We start from the raw sequence: 26,720 nt of genomic DNA on the forward strand, positions 1-26,720 counted from the left end.
GAAATAAAGGTATGTGGCCACTTTTTCTCAATACCTGAACAGTGTAGGTGACTTGTGGGCACATAAATTGGTGACTGACTCCATTTAAGATTCAGGTCAGCTATGATCTAGTTCACAGTAACTTCAAGTCTGTGTAGCTTAGTTGAAGTGTAATATTGTCAGAATAGATAACCTTTCTCAATTCAGAGACAGCAGGAAGTTTCTGCAAAATAGTAGTAACTGTTCCAGCACAGACTGAGACATGCAGAGTCAAAGCAACTCTGCCTTTCTGTGAAATTTGTTTCTCAGTGATACTTTGTACTGTACAAAGATCTCTTTTGGTGTAATTGCTCTGAAATCAGCCCTGGTGACCTGTCCTGGTGAGTGCAGCGTAGTCTATCTGTTAGTCGACTAGGGATGGAAGCGGGAACATAAAGCTGCAGTCTTGTATACAGCTTTATTTAGAGAGAGTGTGCAGCATGTGTGGTGGTCAGGAGCAGTAGGCTGTGGAACTTAAAGCTGCTACTGCAGATGACCTTCATAGGAGCTGCTATAAGTACACTTTCTTGTGACTGGAGGATCCCTTGTTAGGCTTCGTTCACCTCTGCGCCAGGGTCCCGTTCCGTCTGCGCTTTCTGTCGGAATGGGACCCCGACTGACACAAACGGAAATCAAAGGCTTCCGTTTCAATCACCATTGATTTCAATGGTGACTGATCCGGTGCCAATGGTCTCTGTTTGTTTCCCTTGTGCTTGGGTTCCGTAGTTTTGACAATCAATGGCGTAGTTGACTAGGTTATTGATTCCGTCAAAAGGACGGAACCCATGCACAACAGGGACAAACTTAAACCATTAGAAAAAATGGAAGTTTCAGAACTTTGTGATAATGTAATAAAAAGTAAATGTGTGATGAATAGGGGTCAGTGCTGTGAATAGTACATGGGGTGTCAGTACTATGTGTAATACGTGGAGGGATAATGTGCTGGTCGTCAGGCATAGCATATCTTGCCGAATCACAGCCTATTTGTAACGCCGTCACTGTTAGCTAAGGCGGGCTGCTCTGCATACCAAACACCAGCACATCATGCCCTCCCAGCATATAAGACCTTGCCGTGTCCTGAAAAAAAGTATACATAGTAAAGGGTATTAGTTATTTTGGCCAAAATACGCAAAGCTTGCAACCCAACGTCGGGGGTACCCAGTTGGGTTGTTTTTAAATTGAAACCATTGGGACTGGATATGTCACCATTGAAATCAATTTTTTTAATATGTTGAAGATGTTAGTGCTTTATTAAAAACGTTTGGATTAATTTGTGTGTTTGTGTGTTACTTTTTCTTATTTTTACACTTTTTCTTCCCTATGGGGGCTGCCATTTTTTTTTCCATTTCTGTATGTGTCGATTAACGACACATACAGACATGGAATACGGCAGCTCCAGTCCCATAGGGACTGTGAACGGGGCCCGTTCCATCCACTAACATGTACGCCGCTGTGTGGGAACGGCGCATGCGCCGCTCCCACACAGTTTAATTTGAAATACGCGCCGTCCGGCGCCATTTTCCTGTGGACCGGAAGTCGCGGCCGGACAGTAAGATTACTACTTCCGGTCGCGGCTTCCGGACTTGTGCACATGGAGCAGCGGCAGCAGACGGAGCGGATGGACCGGAGGGAGCGGCGGCGACTGGAGCAGGTAAGGGATTTCTATGTATGTTTGTGTTCAGTGTGTGTTTACTACTGTATGTAAACCTTCTACACTGTGTGTTAGCTCAAAAAATGGCGACACACAGTGTAGGAGGTTAGACCGTTCAAACCCCTCGTTTCTCCCGGCACTAGCCAGGATAAAGGAGGGGGGGGATTCTCAGAGCTCACTAGAGCGAGGGCTTTTTACCCAATTTTGCAGCATAAAGCAATGTGGTTGCTTTACCACATGCAATGCTGCAATTTTGGGAATGGCTCCATCTAGTGACCAGCAATGGGAAATATTATAAATTAGAATCCAATTGAATCCAATTTATAATATTTCCTGACTCGTGAAAATAAATAAAAAATTAGAACAATGTTTAATCACCTATACACTAATTGTTTAACTAAAAAAATAAAAATCATGTTTTGCTGGCAACACATTCCCTTTAAATCTTGCAAGTCACCACTCCTTGCACACTCATGCTCCTTGTAGACGTCTGCCTTGAACACCTTATCTTACAAACAGCTGATGGCTGACTTGCCCGTTTTTGGCATAAAGCCACTGTTGGGGAATCTGTTAATCATGCAAATTTTAGATGTTTTACAGAACAGCTGGAAGAATTTGTACAAGTCAAAAAATTAGGTAGTTGGTTATTTGGGAAGAAAAACTTTGTAAGTAAACTTTGTATCAACCTTCTCCAGGGCAGGGACTATAGATTTAGTGGTATTGGTGCTTGCTATAGCAGGGAAATGATGAATTGTATTTGGGCTCATGTTGGACAATGCAGAAGACATAGAACAGTAGTCCAAACTGACTTCTTCCTGATCTTAAATTATATACTTAACTTCCCAGCTAGATGTAAGTTATGTTAAAGTTTGTCTAAAGTTACCAACACAAAGTTGGTTGGAAAGTTACGAAGGCCAATGAGCTGGTTAGAGCCAACATATTCTTATACTTTAGATTTGCCCATATTCGCAACATTACTGTTAATACTAACTTAATTTGGCGATTCAGACATTGAACTCCAGACTTGTCAATCGCCTTTAATGTTTATCTAGCCTTTCAGGTGACTTTTCAGATTAAGCTGCTGGCATATCTGTGTACATGTGGAATAACACTATTTCTGGCCTTTATATGACTTGGGCTATGTTCACATCTGTCATGGTTCCGTTGGAGCTTCCTGTCAGACTGGGGCCCTGACTGATACAAACGGAAACCGTTGGATTTCAATGTTGACTGATCCGGTGCCAATGGTTTCAGGTTGTCCCAGTTGTGCAATGGGTTCCGTCGTTTTGACGGAATCAATACCGTAGTCTGAACGGGACCCTGCCGCAGATGTGAACGAAGCCTTAGCAGTTTTCTCGTTGTTTGGCTCTCTAATGAGCCGTGCATCTGATAAGCCAGCACTGGGGTGAGATGAAACACTTCGTACAAGCAGCAGTGTCTGTCACTCTGCTTCTTATATCTGCTTGTACTGGGGCTGGGCAATTATGACCTAAATAAAAATTACGATTATTGAATGATTATTTAGGCCCCATCCCTTTTGCATGCCACAACCTGTATTTGCATTCTACGCCATTTCATTAATATCCCCTGAGCCTGCTTCATTCTACTGCATATAATCTGCCCCCACACAGTATATTACCCCATAGTGCTCCCCACAGTAGAATACCCCTAGAGTTGCCCTCCACACAATATAATCCCCCAAAGCTGACCCCAAATAGTATAGTGTCCCCCCATAACAGTCCTCCACACTGTGTAATGACGAGTGGAGACGATCCCTCTGGTCTGGGCAGCTTGACGCAGACAGGCGGGTTGAATTCACTGCCTCGCGTCTAGTAATAGAGCAGGGACCTTACGGACTCCTGCTCCACCATTGGTTTCAACTGTATCTGCGTCCTGAAGAGGCAGTTAGTTTAAAACCGAAATTTGCAAGATGACGTAGATTAACGGCACTAGATTTCGATTTATTTTTAGATTAATTGCCCAACCCTGGCTTGTACTATTGATTTATGTGAAGTTTGTTGGAAAGTTATTGACCATTTAAATGTTTGTGCCATGAACAGTCTTGTTTGACTTGGTTCAGGTGTATGCACCCCTCAAGGTATTCACCTAGGGGTGTAGTGAGCATGTTAACCCTGCAGGTGTTTTGCAGAAATTGGTGTGCACTCGATGTTGCAGAGTGAAAGTGGGATTGTTTTCCATAGATATGCCAATATGTGGTGCCCAGCTTGTGCCACCATAACAAGACAGCTCATTATTATGCTGTGTCTCGGTTTTACAGTCAACCTACATGGGGCACTAGTCTTTTGCCTGGACATTCGACAGGGCTCAGGAGTGAGAGAGTACCATGCGAAGTTGAGGACTAATTTGGCGACTTACAAAATATTGGTTCACAATTGCAGGGCTCAGATGTGAAGTAATAAAAGAAACCCCTGAGAAGTGACCCCATGTTGGAAAATACACCCCTGATGACATTTATTAAGAGGTGTAGTGATCATTTTCACCCCACAGGTTTTTTTCCATAAATGATTGCACTGCGGATGATGCAAAGTAAAAATTTAAACTTTTCCCCAGATATGCCATTTCAGTGGCAAATATGTCGTGCCCAGCTTATGCCACTGGAGAGACACACCCCACAAATTGTTAAAAGGGTTCTCCCGGGTATGACTATGCCATATATGTGGAAGGAAACTGCTGTTTGTTCCTACTGAATAACAGCAAGCAGTGCTCTTGGAAACCATGAGGAATTAACTCAAAGTATATTGGAAAATGTTATATTTTATTTTTTTATTTTAATTTGACAAAAAAACGATTTGCTGAAACTGGACAGCCCTTTTAAAATCATAACCTAAAAATGCTCCAATATCTGCGTGGAGTAGAGCATATTGTGGCAGCTAATACTTAGGTTCAGCATTATAGTGTTTTGTCTGTTGGTACATAAGTTACACCAGGACAGGGTCAGGCTACGACTTTGTTTGTTTTTTTTTTTTTTTTAAATGTTCCTTGATTTTCGGTCATTCTGAAGGTAACAAGCATAACAAGAATTGAGTCTTCCACATCTGTGGATATTTATTTTTCCACTCTAAATTTTGTCTAATGTACTATGTAAATACTTGATAAATGTTTTATCAATTGCTGTAAACAAAGCTGTCATGTGACCTTGTTCTGTAATCCAGACCTGCTGACCTTGGTTCAGAAAGTATTTCACCTGCTGTCCTCTAATAGTTTGAAGCAACTCGTCATTTAAAATGTAAGTGAATGCAGATTAGTCACTACCGAAGGAACAAATTAGGATCATTCAATGATGCAACTTTCTATTTTTCTGCATTTTTAGTGTTTTTATTGCGGAGTTATTTTACAGCAGCAGCCAGATATTGGTGCACAAAGCTTTTTAGGTAATGTTCACATATGGACCACAGTACAATGCATGTGAAACTCCATTCAAACTTCGTGGTATTGTAAAAGTTTAAAACACAAGCTGTCTATTATTTACAATAATTTATTGAACCCCAAAAAAGGTATTCTCATGAAGGGCTTATTCACATTCGCATATCGCTTTCCGTTGATCGAATCCTTCAGATCTTTCCATCGGAGGAACCTATCAACGGAAAGGCAAACAAACCATAGCTTCCTTTTGAATTACCATTGATTTCAATAGTAATGCTTCTATTGCCAATGGATTCTGTTTGTCTACGTTTCGTAACTGTTCCGTTTTGACTGAATCAATAGCGCTGTCAACTGTCCAAACACCGGCACAGTACCGTTTTTACTCATTTTCGTTTTACCCTCCCCACCTTCCAAGGCATAATTTTTTATTTTATTTTTAAATCAATGGAGTGATTTAAATGCTTGTGTGGTGCAATTGGAATAAACTGCAATTCCTAGATTTTATTTAGAATTTTTTTTTTTGTCCTTCACGTGGAGTAAAATGGCAAATGTAACTTGATTCTGTTGGTTAATACAATTACGGTGTTACCAAATCTAAGTAGGTGTTTTTATTAATGTTTCAGTCCTTTCACAAAAATCTATTTGTTATAGGCAAATGGTTTTTTTCCATATTCTGAAAGTAATCACTTTTTTTTTTTTCTCCTCGATTGACTGGTGTGAGCTTATTTTTTGCGGCACGAGCAGTGCTTTTATTGGTACCATTTTTTTGGTATTTACAACTTTTTGATCACTTTTTTTATTACATGTTTTTTCACTGCTAAATTGACCAAAAAAACCCCTATTTTGGCGGTTTTATATTTTGCGGGATTCAGTGTGCGTTCAATAATGATATATTGTAATGGTTCCGACTTTTACGGACGTAGCGATTCCTTTTTCTATTTCACGTTACTTCAGAGGAAGAATGGGAAAAGGCTTTGGTTTTTAAATGTTACTTTTTTCACTATTTTATCTAAATATTTTTTATTTTTTTGACACATTTTTATTAGACAAGTTAGATCAATGGTACAAAACACTGCAATCCTAACGTATTGCAGTATATTGTCATTTTTACAGGCTTCTAATAACCGAGGCAGACTGAAGGCCTTCATTAGGCCCCTGGGCTGCCATGACAACCACCGACACCCCACAATCACATCGTGGGGGGATAATGAGCTGTCGGAGGGGGGCTTTTAATTTCTCAGATGCTGTGGTCGAGATTGCCGGCAGCATTTCAGGGATTTAACAACCAAGATGAGCATGATTGTTGTTCATGGAGATTAGTGCGCGTGCGCCCGCTCCATACTTCTCCCCCTGCACCATGATGTGCACTTATGTCATGGTGTGTGAAGGCATTGATCACTTTTAGTACAAGTTAATGCTGCAATATGGTTAGCGTCATTTCAGGGCTTTTTTGACGTGTAAACCGCATCTGAATTAGCACCAAAAAAAGGCCTCAATTGGAGGCAATGGCTTTTTCTTTCCGGGCGGCTTTTGGCCGCTTGCGGAAGGAAAAAAGCGACACTTTCTTCCCGCCTCTGACCTTCCATTTAATCAATGTTGGGCAGAAAGCTTCCAGCACTAGTTTTTGAGCCTTTCTATTTTTTGCCAGCAATCCTAGCATTTGCATTAATGAACGTGGGCAAGAAACACTGGAAAAAAGCGCAGGAAGTTAAATATCTGCCTCAGAATTCCTTCAGGAATTTTGTTCTGCCTGCAGCAAACGGTTTGTCTTCCCTTATCTTAACTTGTTAGTAAATCAAAGGTTTTTTTTAAATTTTACTTTTAAATGTTATAGCTTTGTTTTTCAGGTGGCCGTCAGAAAACCATCCAGCCATTTAGTGATGATGATTCCTCAGTTGAAACAATGAGTCACTGCAGTAGCTATAGTGATGCTGCCAGCTTTGCTGAGGATGGTAAGAATTTGGGCCACTTTCATATCCCTATTGTGCTTTATTCCAAAATTGTGAGTGTCGTTTATTTTCTTTCAGCCGGAACGGAAGTTGATGAAGAGGCAGCTCAGGAAGATTTTGAGTTCAAATTGAAGGGATTCATGGAACTTACAATGGACAAGAGGTAGGTGTACGATGTCAATTATGTTGGAGCTCTACTATTGGTTATTTGCTCGGTAAAATTCAACATCTGTAATACCTTTTCTGTTTCTATGTATGTTGTACTATGTAAATGAAACATGCTTGGTTCAGTAATACCGAACACGCAATGCAAACAAAAGTGTTGAGCAGCACTGTAAAGTAAGGCTGCTGCAAGCTTCTAAGGAGCGACCTCTCCCCGTGTACCATAGAACACCGTCCGGAAGCAGCACTCAAAAATCTGTGTTTATTCTGCCAAAGGTTTTCACAGCGACGTTTCACCTTCTCAATGAAGGCTTTCAAGGGAATAAACTCCCTTCTTTTTGAGTGCTGCTTCCCGACTGTTCTAAAATACACAATGCAGGTATTCATATAGTAGTCAGACGGGTAGGATGCTCATGTGTTGTGTTGATCTGCAGGGTGTATTTAGGAATGAGCCAAATAAAACCCTACTCATCAGTCAGTAGCAACTAGCATGCTTGTTGGCAATGCCCATGCAACAATAAAGCAAAAGGGTAATCTAGATGGCACGATAATGCTTTTTCATATTTGCTTATTTTATAGTGGCCAAAAGATCTAATTTAATGTGGACTGTTTGTTAAATAAGTAACATTAACACTTTGGTTTTCTTATCTGTACTAATTCACATTTTTTCCCCACGGAAACAATATCCTAGTCAACTACGCTATTGTTTCCATGAAAAAAACCTAGCGGAACGGAGGCATGCTGAAACCAACTGAAAGGAAAAAATACCATTTGAAATCAATGGTAATCCAAACGGAAGCGATAGTTTCCATTTGGATTTCCGTTCATCTCTTTCTCTGATGTAAATTTTGAACCGAAAACTCTAATGTGAATGGGACCTAAGCTGCATTTCTATAACCTTATTATTCCACATAGTATCCCATCAGTATTTTGAAATTCAGGACTCTGAAAGTTTGAATTTCCAAATCCTACCAATAGCTGTGAACGGTCATGCTTATGTGCACTTTTTGTTCTGGGTGATGGTAAATTGCGAAATCTGTCAAAACAAGGTGAATATTGTTTTAGCAACCAGGAAGATCATGTGATTCCATATAATGCATTTCCTGTATCCCCTGTGTGACATTCAAGTAGAGCTGAACACTGAGGTTTAGAGCGGGCTAGGTGGGTAGGAGTTTTCTCTGACAAGGTCCTCCCACTGAAGAGCTGGGTGATATGTCGTGGGGAGTAAATGTATTTATTTAAATACATGTCCGGGAAACGAAGTGCTGGAGGATCTTCTCTTGGAGCTCTCCACTCTGCCGTTCAAGTTATTCCTCCTGGAAATTTATGAATAAATTGACAACTGGGCGTTACCATTCACCTTCACAAAGGGGTTTGTTCCTACAGTCTGGCATAGATTGGACATTTGTCAGAATGGGCACCCCTACAACTGGTATGAATACACATACATTGGCTGAGCATGCGTGTATATCGGGAGTATAAGGGCAGCTTAATTGTCATTGGACTTCATCTCTGGAAAGCTGCTCAGGCTTATACTACAGGATGTAATTCAGTGCAAGATTGCATTTACAGTGTTACTCAACTTTTTATGTGCAAATCCAACATCTTCAAGCACTCCCAGAAGTTGTCTCTTGCAGTGTTTTATTTCCCCATGTTTTAGAACAGCCGCATTTCAGCCCTATTAGTGGGGCTTTTCACAGCTTTTTATGTAGATTAATCCTGTTATAATTGTTCAATTGTGATATTAAAAATGCTTCTCCTAAAGGAGACCTAGGAAAAGGTAGAAATGCCCCTTTTCCAATGTTAATTTCTACACGTTTGCATTTTGCCCGTACCCTTGAATTTAAAAATGAATTCTAAATCGAAAAACGAATCCTAGCTTAAAAGGGTTCGCATTCCAGTTTCAGCAAATAAATGTTCTCTGTATAATTCTATTTTCTAATATACTTTCTGCATAAATACTTCAGTTTTCAAGCTCTTTGCTTGCTTTCGCTCAGAGTTTTCATCATTTACTTCCTGTGAATAAAATCTGTCTGGGTCATGTGGTGGTCCTACTGATTGCATTACTGATTATTCATAGGACCTGTGTCATCACATGACCATGGACAGATTTTATTCCTGGGAGCAAACCATAAAAGCTCCTGCTAAATGACCAGCAGAGATTTTGAAACCTGATTAGTGCAGAAATTATATTAGAAAATTGTAGCTTTTCATTATACGAAGGACATTTGTCAAAACTGGAATAACCCTTCCATGTTTAACGTTTTAGTTAGAAGTTATCTGTTTTGAATTCTAACTGTTTGGTCTACAGTGCAAAGACAAGGCAAGCTGCTCTTGAAGGACTGAAGAATGGGTTGTCATCAAAAATACTATACGATTTCATTCTAGAAAGAAGGATAACACTCACAGATAGTATTGAACGTTGTTTGAAAAAGGGTAAGTAATAGTTAAGTTTTAGATTCTTGGAGTAATTTTCCAAAAGTAGTGTTTTTTTTTTTGTTTTTTTTTTGGTCAGTAAATTATTGCAAACATTTCTTTAGGTAAAGCTGAGGAGCAGCGTGTGGCTGCAGCTCTGGCCTGCCTCCTCTGCAGTCAGCTTGGCTCTGGATTGGAAAGCGAAGAAGTCTTCAAAACTTTAGCTCCGGTCTTAAAAAACATCATTTCTGACAGGAGTGCAAACATGCCAGCTCGTCAAGCTGTAAGTATTGCATTCTCAGTCTTCTAATTGGTTTAAAAACATTGTCGTCCTTTCTACCGTGTCTAAAAGTCAGCCTGACTTTATATGTAAGTGTCCGTGCACATGCTTAGGCCTCATTCCCACGACAGGGTTTCCCGGCCGGGTGCCGGCCGTTCATAAATCGGCCCGCACCCGGCTGCATTAGGAATAATAGACCCCTAATGGGGCTATTCACACGACCGATTTTTTGACGGCCTGGAAAACCGGCCGTCAAAAAATAGGACATGCTCTATCTTCGGCCGGGTGCCCAGCCGCCCGGCTCCCATAGAAGTCTATGGGGCCGGGTAATACACGGCCATCACCGGGATGTGTCCCGAGTGATGGCCGGGTTTTCTGGCGCTTGCGCTCTATCTCCTCCTCACAGCGCAGAGTTGATGCCATTCTGACGAATGGCTGTGCGCTGTACACTGTGTGGCAGGGCCGGGGTGTACAGCAGGTGGAAAGGAGCGCTGCGCTGGCTCCCTTCCCCTGCTTGTTTTAAAAGCGCCCTGGCCCAGCGACACCTTCGATGGCGCCGCTAGCGGCTGCTACTACTGCAGCGACGCCACTATAGCAGAGCGGGGAGGTATCTCCCCGCTCTGCTATGTGCTAGCCGCACTTTAGCTCCTTGAAGGAGCGGAATTCCCGTGTTTTCGGGGATTCCGCTCCTGGACAGAGCGCTTGATGTCTCTGTCCATATCTGGGCAGTGACATCAGGGGAAACTCCTGAAGCGGAATCCCCGAACACGTGTGGATTCCCCTTCAGGAGTTGCCGCTGATGTCACTGTCCAGATCTGCCCGGCACGGATGCAAAACTTTATGCAAACCGGCCGGGCAAAATGGCCGATTTTACCGGCCGGCACTCGGGCTCGGGAGGGACCCGGTCGTGTGAATCCCGACTTAAAGGTTTTCTGGCTTTGTTAAAGCATAATCGCTATAAATTAAATTCTACAACTTTCTAATATGCTTTGTATTTTAGTTCCGCACTATTTTTAAGATATTTGTCATTCAATAGGAACACTTGTTTACATTCAGAGGCTGTACTTGCCTAGAACTGCTCTCAGCTGAGAAGTGAATAAATACAATTATGTCCAGACTAGTCAATACTCTGAGCTAAATACATCTGCAGCAGAAGCACAGATGGATGTTTGCTGCAATGTATCGGACAGGAGTCCAGACGGTTTAGCTCATAGTGCATTGCTAAGACTAGATATAATTCTATCCATTTCCCTGCTGAGAGCAGGTCTTGTTAGTTTGATAGGAAACAAATATCTTGAAATGGTAAGGATTTAAAACTCTAATTATATTTGAAAACTACATATCCATGTATATTAACACTTTCATGACTAAGATTCATTGATGCACCAGTGTACAGGTAAAATTTTCAGTTTCGGATATGCTCTTTTTAAATGGTATATTTTTACAGGACTTATGAGGCTTTCATTTTCTAGATTAGTTTAATTCAACAGTTTTATTTTTATTACAAGCCGCCAAATCATAAAATGGGAAAAGAAAAAGCTTTTGTAAAAAAATACTTTATATTGTTGCTGCAGCTCTTCCCTCTCAATCAGCCTGAATCACTGTGGGGAGAGTGAAGGCTATGGTCACACGATATTTAAAAACAACCTGTTAAACTGATCAACTGGCAGCTTTGCATCAGTGTCTACAAATTTTCATCTATTTCCCGGCTGTCTGACCTTTTTGGCCATTAAAAAAAAAAAAACTAAAAAAATAAACTGTGAAACCACGTTTTCATTGTAGATAGTGCCGCAATGCCGTTGTAGATAGTGGCGCAATGCCCACTGTATATATGGGCCCACATATAAATTGCCAGTGCCCACATAGATGGCACCACAGTGTCGTCTGTAGATGTCGCCCTCTAGGAGCTGAGACCCCAGCCAGAGCGATGCTGACTCTCTGGCCTGGAATTCCGCTCTTAAAAAGAGCCCCTGACATCAGTGTCCTTCCATATAAGGATTGTTGTCAGGGGCCCCTAAAAACAAAATCCTCAGTCAAAGCGTCAGCAATGATCTGGCCGGGGATCAATGGCGTGATCTACAGAGGGGGTGTATTCTAGTATCTCAAAGCCCCTACTGTCAGTCCATATATGGACATTGACATAAATGGCCTTCCCAAGATTGGAGTTCCCGCTTGAGATGGCTTCATCTGGGGACTGGCACCTTAGACGTGTTAAAGATGGGTATTAGAGTCTATGTAAACTTTTTTTTTTTTTTTTTTTTGTGTATTGTGCTTTAAACTTTTACTTTTTGCATTGCGGCTCCTATGTATGCACTATACATAGAAGCTAAATAACAGTTTTAAGCCAAATAAATCAGTCCGCTGGACAGTGATCTTCGCTGACGGCGCTTCCTGTGTGTCTCTAACACACAGGTTAACATGTCTGTTTAATAAATAATTGTATTCCCCATGAAAATATTCTGGAGCATTTTTTTTTTTTTTTAGAACCTTTCACCTGCACAAATCCTGGGGAACTTTAAAAAAATGTTCTACCCTCCTCTGTTATTTAGATATCGGTGCTGTTATATTTGGTGCCCGATATTTAAATAACCCCCTGAACTGTTAATGGGGCGTGTAATGGCAAGGGTGCGTGTCACTGCTACAGACTGTAGAAGAGCTGGAGAGGAGAGTGCACATGTGCGCTTCTCCTCCAGCTCTTGCGAGAGATCAGTCTTGTACTTGTCTGCCATACTGGCAATTGGGCGTGTCACTGCTTTGGACAGCGTAAGAGCTGGAGACGAGAGCGCGCATGCATGCTCTTCAGCACTTGCCCTGTCCGTAGCAGAGACACGCCCCTTTGCCAGTTTGACAGACAAGTACAAGACTGATTTCTCGCAAGAGCCGGGTCTAGTTTCTAAAATGGGGTGTTTTTATGAGGGTTCTCATATAAAAGCCCCTCAAAGCCACTTTAGAGCTGAACTGGTACCTTAAAATTTGAAAAGCCTATTTTTTTACTTGAAAACAAGAGCAATTGTTGCTTATGTTCTAAGTAAGCCTTGTATCTTCCTAGAAAAATTCTCTAAATTTTGCTATTTTTCACAATTAAGAACTGAATATACCGACCAAATTTTACTACTAAAACAAGACCCAATGTCCACGAGAAACTCAGAATCGCTTGGATAGGTATAAGCATTCCGAAGTTATTGGCATAGAGTGAAATAAGTCCGATTAGAAAGATTGTCTGAGCCTTAAAGGGGTTTTCCCACGAGAGACATTTATGACATATATCCACAGGATGTCATAAATGTCAGATTCAGGTCCCATCCCTGGGACCTGCATCTATCTCCAGAACGGGGCCCCCTAAACCTCATTCAGCCACAACACAGTAGCTGAATGGGGTTTAGGGGGCCCCGTTCTGGAGATAGATGCAGGTCCCAGGGATGGGACCTGCATCTGTCTGACATTTATGACATCCTGTGGATATGACATAAATGTCTTTCGTGGGAAAACCCCTTTAAGGGTAATTTTAAGGTACCAGTTCAGTTCTAAAGTGGCTTTGAGGGGCTTTTAAGACCCCCCCCCCCCCATAAAACACCCCATTTTAGAAACTAGACCCATCAAAGTATTCAAAACCACATATAGAAAGTTTAGCCCTTTAGGTGTTTCACAGGAATTTAAAGCAAGGTAGAGATGAAGTTTACTCCGCCTCCAATTGAAATCAATGGGAGGCATTTTCGGCAGTTTTTTGGCGCATTTTCAGATGCGGTTTCTGCGTCAAAAAAGTGTCAAACTCCGTTTGAACAGGCCTTCAATTTTTCTTTTATTTTTACACTTTTTTTTATTTTTTACTTTTGTCTCACTAGGGGACTTTAAGGCAGGAGGCCGTGATCTCAATTCTAATACACTGCACTACATTCGTAGTGCAGTGTATTAGGGCTGTCAGCTACTTGCTGACAGCAAGCATAGTGGGTCCTGACTTTGTCAGGACCCACTAGGCTACTGTAGATGGCATAGCAGGAGGCCATTGTTAGGCCTCCAGTTGCCATAACAACCATCGCCGGGATCGCTATTGAATGTGGCTTCTAAGGGGTTAATCAAGCAATCGGTCCCCGCTGAAGGAGCTGCCACAACTGCTGTATGAGAGCAGTTGTCACAGCTCCTGTATGTGTCTGGAGGTTGGCCGATCCTCCCGTGACGTACTATTCCGTCATGGAGCGCGAACGATGTGCTTACCATGACAGAATAGTAAGTCAAGGAGCGGGAAGGGGTTAAAGTAAAGTTTGGGAGTTTTAACGCAGAAAATTCTCCCTTGATGCTTTGTGCAGTTTTATGCAAAATGTAATCTTGTAAATATGCATATTAAAACACAACTCGGTTTTTGTTAAGTAATGACCTATTATATAATGCGCTTTGTGATTGTTTGTTTTTAGTGTGCAACTTATTTGGGCCTCTGCTGCTTCATTGCTACGGATGACATTGAGGTAAGACTGCATTTGTAGATTTACCTGAAATTGTACACACCTATTGTTTTTTTTTAATGAGTTTGGTAGTACAACTTCTAAGTCCTAGTAAAATGAATCTTCCAGGATTTGTACATGACGATGGAGTGTATGGAAAATCTCTTTACCAAGCAGTATCTCTCAGAAGGTGGAACTGATAATGCCTCGGCACTTCACATCCAGGCTCTGCTGTCATGGGCTCTTTTGCTGACCATTTGTCATAGCAGTGAAGTGAAGAAAAAAATTGACATGTAAGTAATCTTTGCAACAACTTCCACTGGTACTTTTACATTCAGCCACCATCCCAATGTATTACATATGAGTGTTGATCAGCCAGGCTTACCTCATGTCGGAAGCCACAATAATGAATGACTGGCATTTAATAGAGCCCATCATGGAAACACACTTTTCTTCAGTGAATCCAACCTTAACTTGGTCCCTTAATACCCTGCCAACACCTTCACAACCACCTTTGACTGTGCTCAATCTATGGTCTGCTGGGTGCTAAAACCCAGTGATTCAATTGATGCATCTGAATTATGCCAGCCTCCATACCAGTTTACTTCAACCCACTACTATCCTCTGTTCTGTGCAGATCTCTCCTAAACTAATGTAGTTACATGTGTTAAGCTCACACTTCTGTGTCTTCTGCTTGAAAGACCACTAAACTGATAAATTAGTTTGAGGGGCAGGGAGATGCAGCTTTTAATTGAAGCTGCATGATATAACTCAATTAGGCTATGTTCACACTGCTTATAACAGAAGGCAAGATCTTAGACGGATCATGCACTGCAACAGATCCTCTGGTAGATGGACCCCCATTAAATTACAATAGGGTGTGTCACTGTTCCATCGTGGCTACTGTTTTGTCAAATTTGACAAGATTTGTGACGAAGCCTAAAATCGTAGCCTCTGAAGTAGATCTGTACAGAACTTTAGATAAGGTTATAACAAAGTGTGAAACTCTGGTATACTCCATAACAAACAATGTTTTCTTAATAGACACCTACATAAACTTCCGCAACTGCTGTCCTGTAGCGATGTGAACATGAGAATTGCAGCTGGGGAGACACTGGCTCTCTTGTTTGAACTAGCGCGAGAAGCAGATGCTGTAAGTACATAAATGTTACCTTGTGTTTCTACTCTATTTTCCTGCAATAATTCAGCACGGTTGTTGACAGATTAACACCGTAAAGTGTAATGTAACGGCTCATAACAATCTATGAAGAATAAACGTTAATTAAATGTTTCCTGATTTTAGATTATGGGAGAATCTTTTGCTGTCTTCAAATTTATACCGTAATTCCAGTTTTTCATGAGAACATGCTTTAAAAAAAAAAAAAAAATTTAGTCCTGTACAATTTGTGCTGTTTAAGGCCCCCCCCCCCTCCGTGCACAAGACCGCAGAATTCATCCGTAATTATGAACCCATTCACTTCTATTGCTTACGGACACCTTCCCATATATTTACCGGAAGGTGTCCGTGCCATAGGACATGTCCTATCTTTTGCAGATCCTTTCTGTTTTATGCTTTTTACGGACCGCGTTCCCATACTTCATATGGAAGCACGGCCCGCAAATGCAGCTGGCTGCCGTCGCCGGCTGTGTCCATAATACGCTATTCCGACAAAGATTGACAGCACCCGAGGGAGAATATGGTGTAGTGATATAACAAAATCCAAAGACCTCTGGTCATCCAGTGGTTTCTAGCAAGCTGTGAAAGAGGAATGGCATGGGCATAGAATATGGTGCTTTGCATCCAAGTACTGATTCTAATTACAGTGCTTAACATTTATCATTCAGTGGTTCAGATGTTTGTCTGAGGTCATTGTATTGTCAAGCACAATAGTACATTGGTGCTTAATATAGCAACTAGGTTATGAAATGGAAATACTGGTTTGATCTATTTCAATGGTTATACTTGAAACATGTACTTTTGAAAATACACTAGGGACAAAAGTATGTAGACACTTGAGCATTACACCTATATGAGCTGGTTGGACATGCCAAAACCATGGGTGTTCATATGGAGTTAGCCCCTTTTTAGTTGTATAAAAGTCCCTTTCCACAAGATATGGAGTGTCTGTGTGAATTTGAGGTCAGGGCTGTGTGCAGATCACAAAAGTTTCTTCAAATCAAACTTGTTGAACAATGTCTTTATGGACCTCACTTTATGCACTGGGCACAGTGATGCTGGAACAGAAAAGGGCCATCTCCAAACTGTTTCCACAAAGTTAAAAGCATACAATTGTTCAACATGTCTTTTCATGCTGTAGCAATAATATTATCCTTCACTGGAAATAAGGGGACTAGCACTAACCCCTAGAAAGACTGACTCCGTCTCCAGTCTGAATAGATCTCCCTCAATCTGTGGCTGAAATACCTAAACTCAATCATTGGGAGTGTTGTCCATATTTTTGGCTATATAATGTCTGTGTACTTTAAAAAGTAAATAAAGTAGCTTTGCAGATGCAAAAGGGCATACAATAAAATAGACACTACTAATATTCAAACTAACCCTTCTTACTTTAGGACTTTTATTATGAAGATCTTGAGCCTTTAACTGAAACTTTAAAAGCTTTGGCCACGGACAGCAACAAGCACAGAGCCAAAGTAGATCGGAGGAAACAGCGATCGGTTTTTCGAGATGTGCTTAGAGCTGTAGAGGTATGTAACCTCAGTAATGTCTTAAATTGACAGATGTTCCACTGTAGACTTGGTCAGCATATTTGTTATTTTATTGTACATAGGGTGTTGAATTCCAAGCGGAGGTGATTCGATTTGGGAGAGAACGCATGCACATTGACTGCTGGGTAAAGCGACTCACGTATGGGATATTCAAGGAACTGTTTGGTTCTGGGATGCAGTTTCATCTCATGGTGAGTTTGGAAGATATTTTATTTAATGGTGCCTCTAACCCTTCCGAATGTCTGACATACATGTATGATAGGTGGGTGGGTAAGGAGCGGGTGTATGTTGTATATTACAGCTTTAGGGTATGTTCACACACACTATTTACGGACGTAATTCGGGCATTTTACGCCTCGAATTATGTCCGAAAATGCGCCTCAATAGCGTTGGCAAACATCTGCCCATTGAAAGCAATGGGCTGACGTTTGTCTGTTCACACGAGGCGTATATTTACGCGTCGCTGTCAAAAGACAGCGCGTAAATAGACGCCCGCGCCAAAGAAGTGTCCTGTCACTTCTTGGGACGTAATTGGAGCCGTTGTTCATTGACTCAAATGAAAAGCAGCGCTAATTACGTCAGTAATGGACGCGGCGTTCAAGCGCCTGTACATACCGTTATGGCTGAAATGACAGGGCTGTTTTCTCCTGAAAACAGCCCCGTAATTTCGGCCGTTACGGACGCTGTAGTGTGAACATACCCTTAGAGAAATCCTACAAACTCTTTGGAGGATTTAGAGCTGCAAACTCAAGGGAAACACTAGGGACAGACTCAAAAATGGTCGAGTATTTTTGATTCGTAGCATGTTCAACCTCCCTTTCCAACTTGAGTATACGGATTAAAGGATCTGTCACTAGTAATGCCCAATCTCTTAGCTAATCTAATTGGCGCTGCCACACTGATAATGCTAGTGAAAATTGTGTCCCAAAACTTTTATTTTAAGTTATGAGCTTTTTTCTAAATAAGCAATTCTGAGGTGTAGCTACCTCAGCCTCTGACACGGTCCTATTGGCATGAAGCTGCTTCAAGCAGTGAGAGACGGAGGCTGGAGGAAAGGGGGATCACTTAAAATAGCTATATCTCAGGTTTAAAGAGGCTCTGTCACCAGATTATCAAATCCCTATCTCCTATTGCATATGATCGGCGCTGCAATGTAGAGAACAGCAACATTTTTATTTTTTAAACGATCATTTTTGGCCAAGTTATGAGCAATTTTATATTTATGCAAATGAGCCTTTCTAATGGACAACTGGGCGTGTTTTCTCTTATTTCCAACTGGGCGTGTATTGTGTTTGTAACATCTGGGCGTGTTTACTTGTTTTACTAGCTGGACGTTGTGAATAGAAGTGGATGATGCTGACAAATGATGCTGACAAACACTTCTATTCACAAGGCCCAGCTAGTAAAACAAGTAAACACGCCCAGATGTCACAAACACAAGACACGCCCAGTTGGAAATGAGAGAAAACACACTCCCAGTTGTCCATTAGAAAGGCTCATTTGCATAAATATAAAATTGCTCATAACTTGGCCAAAAATGATCGTTTAAAAAAAAATGTGTATTCATTATCAGGACACTTGTGTATGTGGCTGCACATCGTTCTAGTAAGAACTCTGTGCTGCTTGTAAATGAATGGAGAGGAGTGTATGACGCTGACTGGTCACTGATTGGTCCGTGTCATACACGTATACACGCCCAGTTAAAAACACAATAAACGCCCAGTTGTCCATTTCAAAGCTCATTTGCATATATATATATATATATATATATATATATATATATATATAAAATTGCTCATAACTTGGCCAAAAAATGAACGTTTTTAAAAAAACAACGTTACTGTACTCTACATTGCAGCGCCGATCACATGCAATAGGAGATAGAGATTTGATAATCTGGTGACAGAGCCTCTTTAAACCACCTAGAACAGTGGTTCTGTTGGCATATGAAAGATGAGATTCTAATATTTCGTGACGCAGTTCTAGCTGTGAAAGAGGTATCACCAGTTAGTCAGGAATAGGAACTGTATGTGCATATAGTATAGAGCTTCCATTTCTGGCTATTAACTGGTGCTATCACCAGTTGTTTCACAGCTAGTACAGTGATCCTGGTGGTATATGAGAGATTAGAATCTCATCTTTCATATGCCACCAGAACCACTGTTCTAGGTGGTCCACAGCCTGACATATGGCTATTTGAAGTGATCCCCCTTCCCTCCAGCCTCAGTCTCTCACACTGTGTGAAGCTGTTTCATGCTGATAGGACAGCGTCCGAGGCTGTGAGGTAGCTCCACCTCAGGAGAATCGCTGGTGTTGACACACACTTGTCAAGTATAGCCTCATTTGCATATTTAGAAAAAAAAAGCTTAACTTTTAAAATAAGCTTTTTGGGACACAATTTCCACTAGCATTATCAGTGTGACCGACCCTGTAACCACATGGGGTATACTCCGTGCTGCCCTGAACAACTCAGTTTGATTTTTGCACAGTGTTTTATGTGTAAGGGTATGTGCACACGCTAGCTGGCTTTTACGTCTGAAAAGACAGACTGTTTTCAGGAGAAAAGAGCTGCGTAAATCTTGAGCTGCTCTTCATTGACTTCAATGAAGAACGGCTCAAATTACGTTGGAAAGAAGTGTCCTGCACTTCTTTGCCGAGGCAGTCCATTTACGCATCGTCGTTTGACAGTTGTCAAAAATGACAGGTCGTCTGCACAGTACGTCGGCAAACACATTCAAATGAATGGGCAGATGTTTGCCGACGTATTGGAGCCCTATTTTCAGACTTAAAACGAGGCAGAATACGCCTCGTTTACGTCTGAAAATAGGTCATGTGAACCCAGCCTAAGTGTTTGTAATCTAGTTTTTCCCACAATAAATGTACCCATGAATCTGCACCCATTAGGTAGTGTTAATCAAGTGACTATTCCCCCCCCCCCATCATTTAACCCCTTAAAGGGAATGTGATGCTAGAAAAAAATTTTTTTTTTATTTTTTTTAGTTAAACAATTAGTGTGTAGGTGATTAAACATTGTTCTAATTTTTTACATTTTTTTCACGAGTCAGGAAATATTATAAATTAGATTCTAACTTATAATATTTCCCAGTGCTGGTCACTAGATGGAGCAAATCCCAAAATTGCAGCATTGCAAGTGGTAAAGCAACCACATTGCTTTATGCTGCAAAATTTGAGAAAACTCACTCGCTCTAGTGAGCTCTCAGAATCCCCCCTCCTTTATCCTGGCTAGTGCCGGGAGAAACGAGGGGATTGAACGGTCAAACCTCCTACACTGTCGCCATTTTTTGAGCTGACACACAGTGTAGTAGGTTAACATACAGTAGTAAACACACAGTAAAACCCTTACATACACAGAAATAACTTACCTGCTCCTGCCGCCGCCGCTCCCTCCGGTCCGTTCGCTCCGTCTGCTACCGCCGCTCCAAGTGCACAAGTCTGGAAGCCGCGACTGGAAGTAGTAATCTTACTGTCCGGCTGCGACTTCCGGTCTACAGGAAAATGGCGCCGGACGGCGCACAGTTCAACTTGGACTGTGTGGGAGCGGCGCATGCGCCGTTCCCACACAGAAGGCGTACAGCATAGTGGATGGAACAAGCCCCGTTCGCATTCACTATGGGACTGTAGCTGCCGTATTCCATGTCTGTATGTGTCGTTAATCGACACATACAGAAATGGAAAAAAAAAATGGCAGCCCCCATAGGGAAGAAAAATTTCAAAAATAAAAAAAAGTAAAACACAAACACACAAATAAATCGAAAAGTTTTTAATAAAACACTAAAATCAAACTGATGTAAAATTTTTTTTTTTCGTGGCACTGTTCCTTTAAGGACACAGCCTGTTTTCACCTAAAGAACCAGGCCATTTTTTTTTCAGTTCTGACGTGCCACTTTTTGTGATAACTTTCAAATGCTTTTATTTTTTTCAAGCAATTCTGAGATTGTTTTCTTGTGACACATTGTACTTTAAAGGAACAGTGTCACCCAAAATTTTTTTTTAATATGTTAAAGATGTTAGTGCTTTATTAAAAACATTTGGATTTATTTGTTACTTTTTTTTATTTTTACACTTTTTCTTCCCTATGGGGGCTGCCATTTTTTTTTCCATTTCTGTATGTGTTGATTAACGACACATACAGACATGGAATATGGCAGCTCCAGTCCCATAGGGACTGCGAACGGGGCCTGTTCCATCCACTTTCGTGTACGCCGCTGTGTGGGAACGGCGCATGCGCCGCTCCCACACAGTTCAATTTGAAATGCGCGCCGTCCGGCGCCATTTTCCTGTGGACCGGAAGTCGCGGCCGGACAGTAAGATTACTACTTCCGGTCGCGGCTTCCGGACTTGTGCACATGGAGCAGCGGCAGCAGACGGAGCGGATGGACCGGAGGGAGCGGCGGCGACTGGAGCAGGTAAGTTATTTCTATGTATGTTAGTGTTTGTAGTAGGTTTACATACAGTAGTAAACACACACTGTGTGTTAGCTCAAAAAATGGCGACACACAGTGTAGGAGGTTAGACCGTTCAATCCCCTCGTTTATCCCGGCACTAGCCAGGATAAAGGAGGGGGGGATGCTGAGAGCTCACTAGAGCGAGGGATTTTTACCCAATTTTGCAGCATAAAGCAATGTGGTTGCTTTACCACATGCAATGCTGCAATTTTGGGAATGGCTCCATCTAGTGACCAGTGCTGGGAAATATTATAAATTGAATCCAATTTATAATATTTCCTGACTCGTGAAAAAAATAAAATAAATTAGAACAATGTTTAATCACCTACACACTAACTGTTTAATTTAAAAAAAAAACATGTTTTGCTGGTAACACATTCCCTTTAAGTTAGTGATAAAATTTGGTCGATACATTCGGTGTTTGTGAAAAACCTAAAATTTTGAAAAAATAACTTTTTTTACATTCAAATTTATCTGCTTGTAAAAAAATAGTAATACCACACAAAATAGTTACTAGTTTACATTTCCTATATGTCTGCTTTATGTTGGCATTGTTTTTTTGAAGGTTTTATTTTTCCAGGACGTTGCAAGGCTTAGAACTTTAGCAGCAATTTCTCACGTTTTCAAGAAAATTTCAAAAGGCTATTTTTTTCAGGGACCAGTTCATTTATGAAGTGGCTTCGAGGGCCTTATCTATTAGAATCCCCCTATAAAACACCCCATTTTTAAAACTGCACCCCTCAAAGTATTCGGAACAGCATTTAGGAAGTTTCTGAACCATTTTGTCGTTTCGCAGGCATTAAAGCAAAGTGGAGGGGACGTTTACATATTTAGCAGCATTTGGCTTTTGGAGCGCAGAATTAGCTTGGTAGTAGTTCTGTTTGGGGTCTTGCTGGTATTTGTTTATAATATGGGGGCATATGTAATCTGTGCGGAGTAAATCAGGGCATAATAAGAGGGTAGAATAATGCGGTAAATAAAAAAAATTCATAGATGTGTGGCCAGTGTCGCACTGATAAATGGTGCCAGATTTTGGAACGATCTGCACATTTTGTGTGGTCATTCTGAGAGCCAGAACTTATTTTTTCTCCACTGGTGCTGTGTGAGGGCTTATTTGTTGCGGGACAATCTGTATTTTTCATTGGTCCAGTTTTGGGGTGCATGTGGTTTTTTGATCACTTTTTATTCCATTTTTGGGCTAGCACAGCCCTGCAATTGTGTACCATGGTGTGAAAATCACCAAAATAGACCTCAAATGCACATGGTGCTCTTCACTTCTGAGCCCTGTCATATGTCCAGGCAAATAATAAATGCCTTGTGGGGAGTAGTTCCTAAAATGGGGCAACTTCTTGGGGCATCCACTGTACTTTGGTACCTCTGGATATTGCTGTAATCGGGAGAAAATTGACGGAGCAGTCCTAGTCTTAGCTGATGCTAATTAGCAGCTCAGATTAGTGTCTTGAGACTCTTTGCCGGAGGGAAGGGGGAGAATCATCCAGGCACAGAGACCAGTGCACACAGTCTCTTCCATGCGCTCTGCTGCTAGAGAACTGTGTAGTGTATAGAGGCAGAGACCTTCCTGATGTCACGATGGGGGGTGCACATCTGGCGTCAGGATGGGGCCACCAACCACCCGTTCTCCTAGGCAGCAGAATCCATACACTGGTACAGTCAAATGGTGTATTGATTTCTGTGGTAGAAAAGTGTCAGTGGCCATTTAAAACACACATAACCCAAAAAGAAGCCCAAATTAATAAAGTATATTACAAAATATATTTATATTACACATGCTGCTAGAAAATAAAAAGTTGATTGAATGTTTAGTTATGCGCTGGTCCTGGCCATGCATCAGGTCCGCTGTAATATACACTTGACACCCGCTGCTAATGGAACTGTTGAGACCTTCCCATAATCCAGAACTACCACTGGGTAAACTGCAGTGTAAGAGCTTGTCCGAAAGTTAATGAATGCTTGAATGAAGCCTCGCATGTCATTGATTTAAATTAATGGCTGCCCATTGGATTTAGGGGAAATCAGGTCTCCCTCAAAGCACCCATTTACAAAAGGGTTGTCTGTGTGACCGATGTCACTGAAGGGATCTGTATAGAATTTTTCTGCTTCTGTGGACATTGCAGAAATTAGATGAATTTTACCTCATTACTACTCCAGGTTTTTTTGTTTTCTCTTTAAATTATTTACAATTAAAATATTTTTATTTTATTCTAAGCAAAATGGATTTCTTCGTAGTATTTTTGAACTTGGTCCACCATTGCTCTTGGATGCAGCAACTCTTAAAGCAATGAAAGTTTCCCGTGATGAAAGGGTAAGTTGAAGTAGTCTATTGTATTTATTAAAACTTTTTGCTTTCAGGGTTTATTCCAAACCACAGGTAACTTGTTAATAACATTGTGTTACAGCATTTACCATGACCTATATGTACCTAATGTACATATAGCTTGGGTAGAACAGATCAGGGAAGGGAACAGTGTTGGTTTTCAATATTTTAATTTTTTTTGCGTTTGCCTTGCCTTATGCACTTTTACGCAAACCTGCAAATGTAACATTCCTTAGGTCCCTTTCACATGTACACTACTTTTGAGGCATGTCTGGCAGGATTAGTAACGTGTAATGGCTGATTTATAGATAGCTGGTGATCTTGGTGTTAAAGAGAACCCTTCACCTGCCCATACCTGCCCACCATGTAATAGGCAGTGCTGCACAAACCATGTCTCACTTTACTGTTTTTTTTTTCCCCCCTAACCTCTGTTATTTAGACATCAGTGCCGTTATATTGGTGCCCGATATGTAAATAACCTCAAACAGTCAAGTGGGCGTGTTACTATCGCTATGACGCTGTCTAATCAGCAATGGAGTGACAGAGCTGCTTGTGCTGTGATCTCTCTCGTGAGATCCGTCACATCGTCCTTGTCTGCCGAGAGCTGAACAGTGCGTGCACGCACGCACAGCTCGATGCCGCTGTCGACCATACTCACTCTGCCATGCAACAGACGAAGAATTCACCACCTTCTGTTCTGTGGCAGCGGCAGAGCTTTGCGTGCGCTCGCACACTCTCCTCCATCTCTGGTCAGACCGTGAAGGAAACGCTGTTTGATCTCACAAGAGAGATCACACCACAAGCAGCTGTGTCTTTTTCCAATCGGCTACGGACAGTGTCACAGCGATAGTTACATGCCCCTTTGCCGTTTACACGCCACATTGAAAGTTCAGGGGGCTATTTACATATCGGGTGCCAAACCTAGCGGCACCAAAATCTAAATAATGGAGGTCGATAGGGAAAAAATTTCATGGAGACATGTATGGGAAGGTGAAAGATTCTCTTTAAATAAGCATCTGTAGTTTACATGATCTAATATGTAATAAGAGGTTTCATTTGTATTATGCAAATCGGCTTTAGTCTTGGACTGAACTTATGTTTCCACTTTAGCACATGAACAACTCTGCTGCATTCAAAGCTCGTACAAAGGCTAGGAGCAAATTGCGTGACAAGAGAGCAGATGTTGGAGAGTTCTTCTGAATATTCAGGATGGGATCCAACCTTTAAAATGTGAACGCTCAGCAAATGAAGAACAATTCCTTGCAGTCAGTTTGCTTGTGTTGTCGTCAGCTGAAAAAATACCATTTTATTTCAATGTTTGAAGTTCATTGCTTGAGGTTATAGTATTTTTATTTATAAGCTTTTGTATATTTGCTTGTCTAGTCTCAGTTTACTGCATATGTATGTTCTGTAGAAGTCAAAGGCTTTACTTTCTGAGCTTTGTATATTAATTTTGAGCATTTCCTGCACAACTATCCCCTAAGCCTATGGATCCATAAACAAAGCAGTCAATAATCCTGGCATAAGTCACCTATTGGTTTATATGTAAACCGCTGAATTAAAGTAGCTTTCCCACAAAAATAATTTATCACCTAGCGACCGGACAATCGCTGCAGGTCCGAACTCTGGGACCCAGACTGATCATGAGAACGAGGATCCTGTGTCGTCGCCCCCTCCCCCTCCATACCTTTTATGAATGGAGTGGTGCGCACTACCACTCCATTCTCTGCAGCGCAGCTTCTTGGTCCTTCTACTGGGGACTCGCCTGACAGAACTTTGTAATGCCTGGGCCTTCGATTTTAAGATAACTGTCATCTATGGCAATAAGTTTCCTAATCATAGTGGAGCTTTAAAATAAGCTAAAAAAAAATAGTCTTCTAGTTAAGCAATACAATTGACTGATTCAGGCAGTGCAAGGCTTTTGCAGCATATATTCCCTGCAATCAAAACTGCCTATACAGCTGTGCTTCACTAAAAACTAGGGCCTACATAACTCCCCATGCACACGACCGTAAAAAAATCTCAGTAATTGTGGACCGCAATTACGGACCCACCCGGTTCTGTTCGCTGCGGACACCTTTCCGTATCGCTACGTATAGGTGTCCGTGCTGTAGAACCGTGCCGGGAATTATGGAGCATGTCCTACTTTTTTATTTTTTACGGGCCGTGCTCCTATACTTTGTATGGGAGCATGGCATGAAAATGCTGCCCTACTTGCCCGCGGGCTTTAATTACAGGCACGATCGTGTGCATGAGGCCTAACTAGTGAGGCCCTACTCTGTTTTAGAAGCACTGCTCTATGATACTGATGGAGATAACAGAGCACTGTACTCTGCTATGTCTATCCCATTGAGAAGCGTGCGCACTACCACTCCATTCATTCTCTAACGCTGCATTCAAATGGGGCCCTAATTTTTGTGATTGCTGGGGGTCCCAGTGGTCCGACCCACAGAGATCATACATTTATCACCTATACTGTGAATAAGTGAAAATTAATATTTGTAGGACAACCACTTTAGATATAAACATTTTTATTTAATGTGTAAATTGTTTTTTTGAATGGAATCATGCAACTGATTGTAATATGGGAAGTGGGTGTAGTAAGTTTATGTAACGCCTAAGGTATGTGTACTATAACATTTTCTATTAAAATATTTTAATGTGCGCTCACTACTTAATTGTATTATCCCTTATTAAAGTTATTGGTTGGTAATGGTTCTTGGTCTATAATGCTTTTTGAATGTGTTTATTAAGTGTGCTCCCAGTATTACATCTAACAATAGAAAAACAATGTGCAGATGAGCACATACAGTTGGTCCAGAAATATTTGGGCAGTGACACAATTTTCTTCATTTAGCGTCTGTATGCAGGGCTCCATATGGCAACCAAAATTA

General features: G+C 41.4%; 1 protein-coding gene across 2 annotated transcripts in view; it reads left to right on the forward strand.

Moving 5' to 3' along the window:
* Nucleotides 1–26,539, forward strand: part of IFRD1 (interferon related developmental regulator 1) — a 38,635-nt gene extending 12,096 nt beyond the window's left edge. Inside the window, exons 1-12 of one of the 2 annotated variants that reach the window (XM_075857088.1) lie at nt 6,796–6,815; nt 6,901–7,005; nt 7,081–7,165; nt 9,476–9,600; nt 9,705–9,862; nt 14,269–14,319; nt 14,425–14,588; nt 15,340–15,448; nt 16,870–17,004; nt 17,088–17,216; nt 23,719–23,814; nt 24,937–26,539. In XM_075857088.1, the coding sequence (XP_075713203.1) occupies nt 6,957–7,005; nt 7,081–7,165; nt 9,476–9,600; nt 9,705–9,862; nt 14,269–14,319; nt 14,425–14,588; nt 15,340–15,448; nt 16,870–17,004; nt 17,088–17,216; nt 23,719–23,814; nt 24,937–25,026 (1,191 nt within the window). In that variant the 5' untranslated portion in view covers nt 6,796–6,815; nt 6,901–6,956 and the 3' untranslated portion in view covers nt 25,027–26,539. Of the gene's footprint in view, nt 1–6,795; nt 6,816–6,900; nt 7,006–7,080; nt 7,166–9,475; nt 9,601–9,704; nt 9,863–14,268; nt 14,320–14,424; nt 14,589–15,339; nt 15,449–16,869; nt 17,005–17,087; nt 17,217–23,718; nt 23,815–24,936 lie in introns of those variants that run through there. The other variant, XM_075857089.1, reaches the window with a different exon arrangement.
* Nucleotides 26,540–26,720: the final 181 nt, after the last annotated feature.

This window comes from Rhinoderma darwinii, chromosome 3 (genome assembly GCF_050947455.1).
Source record: "Rhinoderma darwinii isolate aRhiDar2 chromosome 3, aRhiDar2.hap1, whole genome shotgun sequence".
In the NCBI taxonomy this organism is placed as follows: Eukaryota; Metazoa; Chordata; class Amphibia; order Anura; family Rhinodermatidae; genus Rhinoderma; species Rhinoderma darwinii.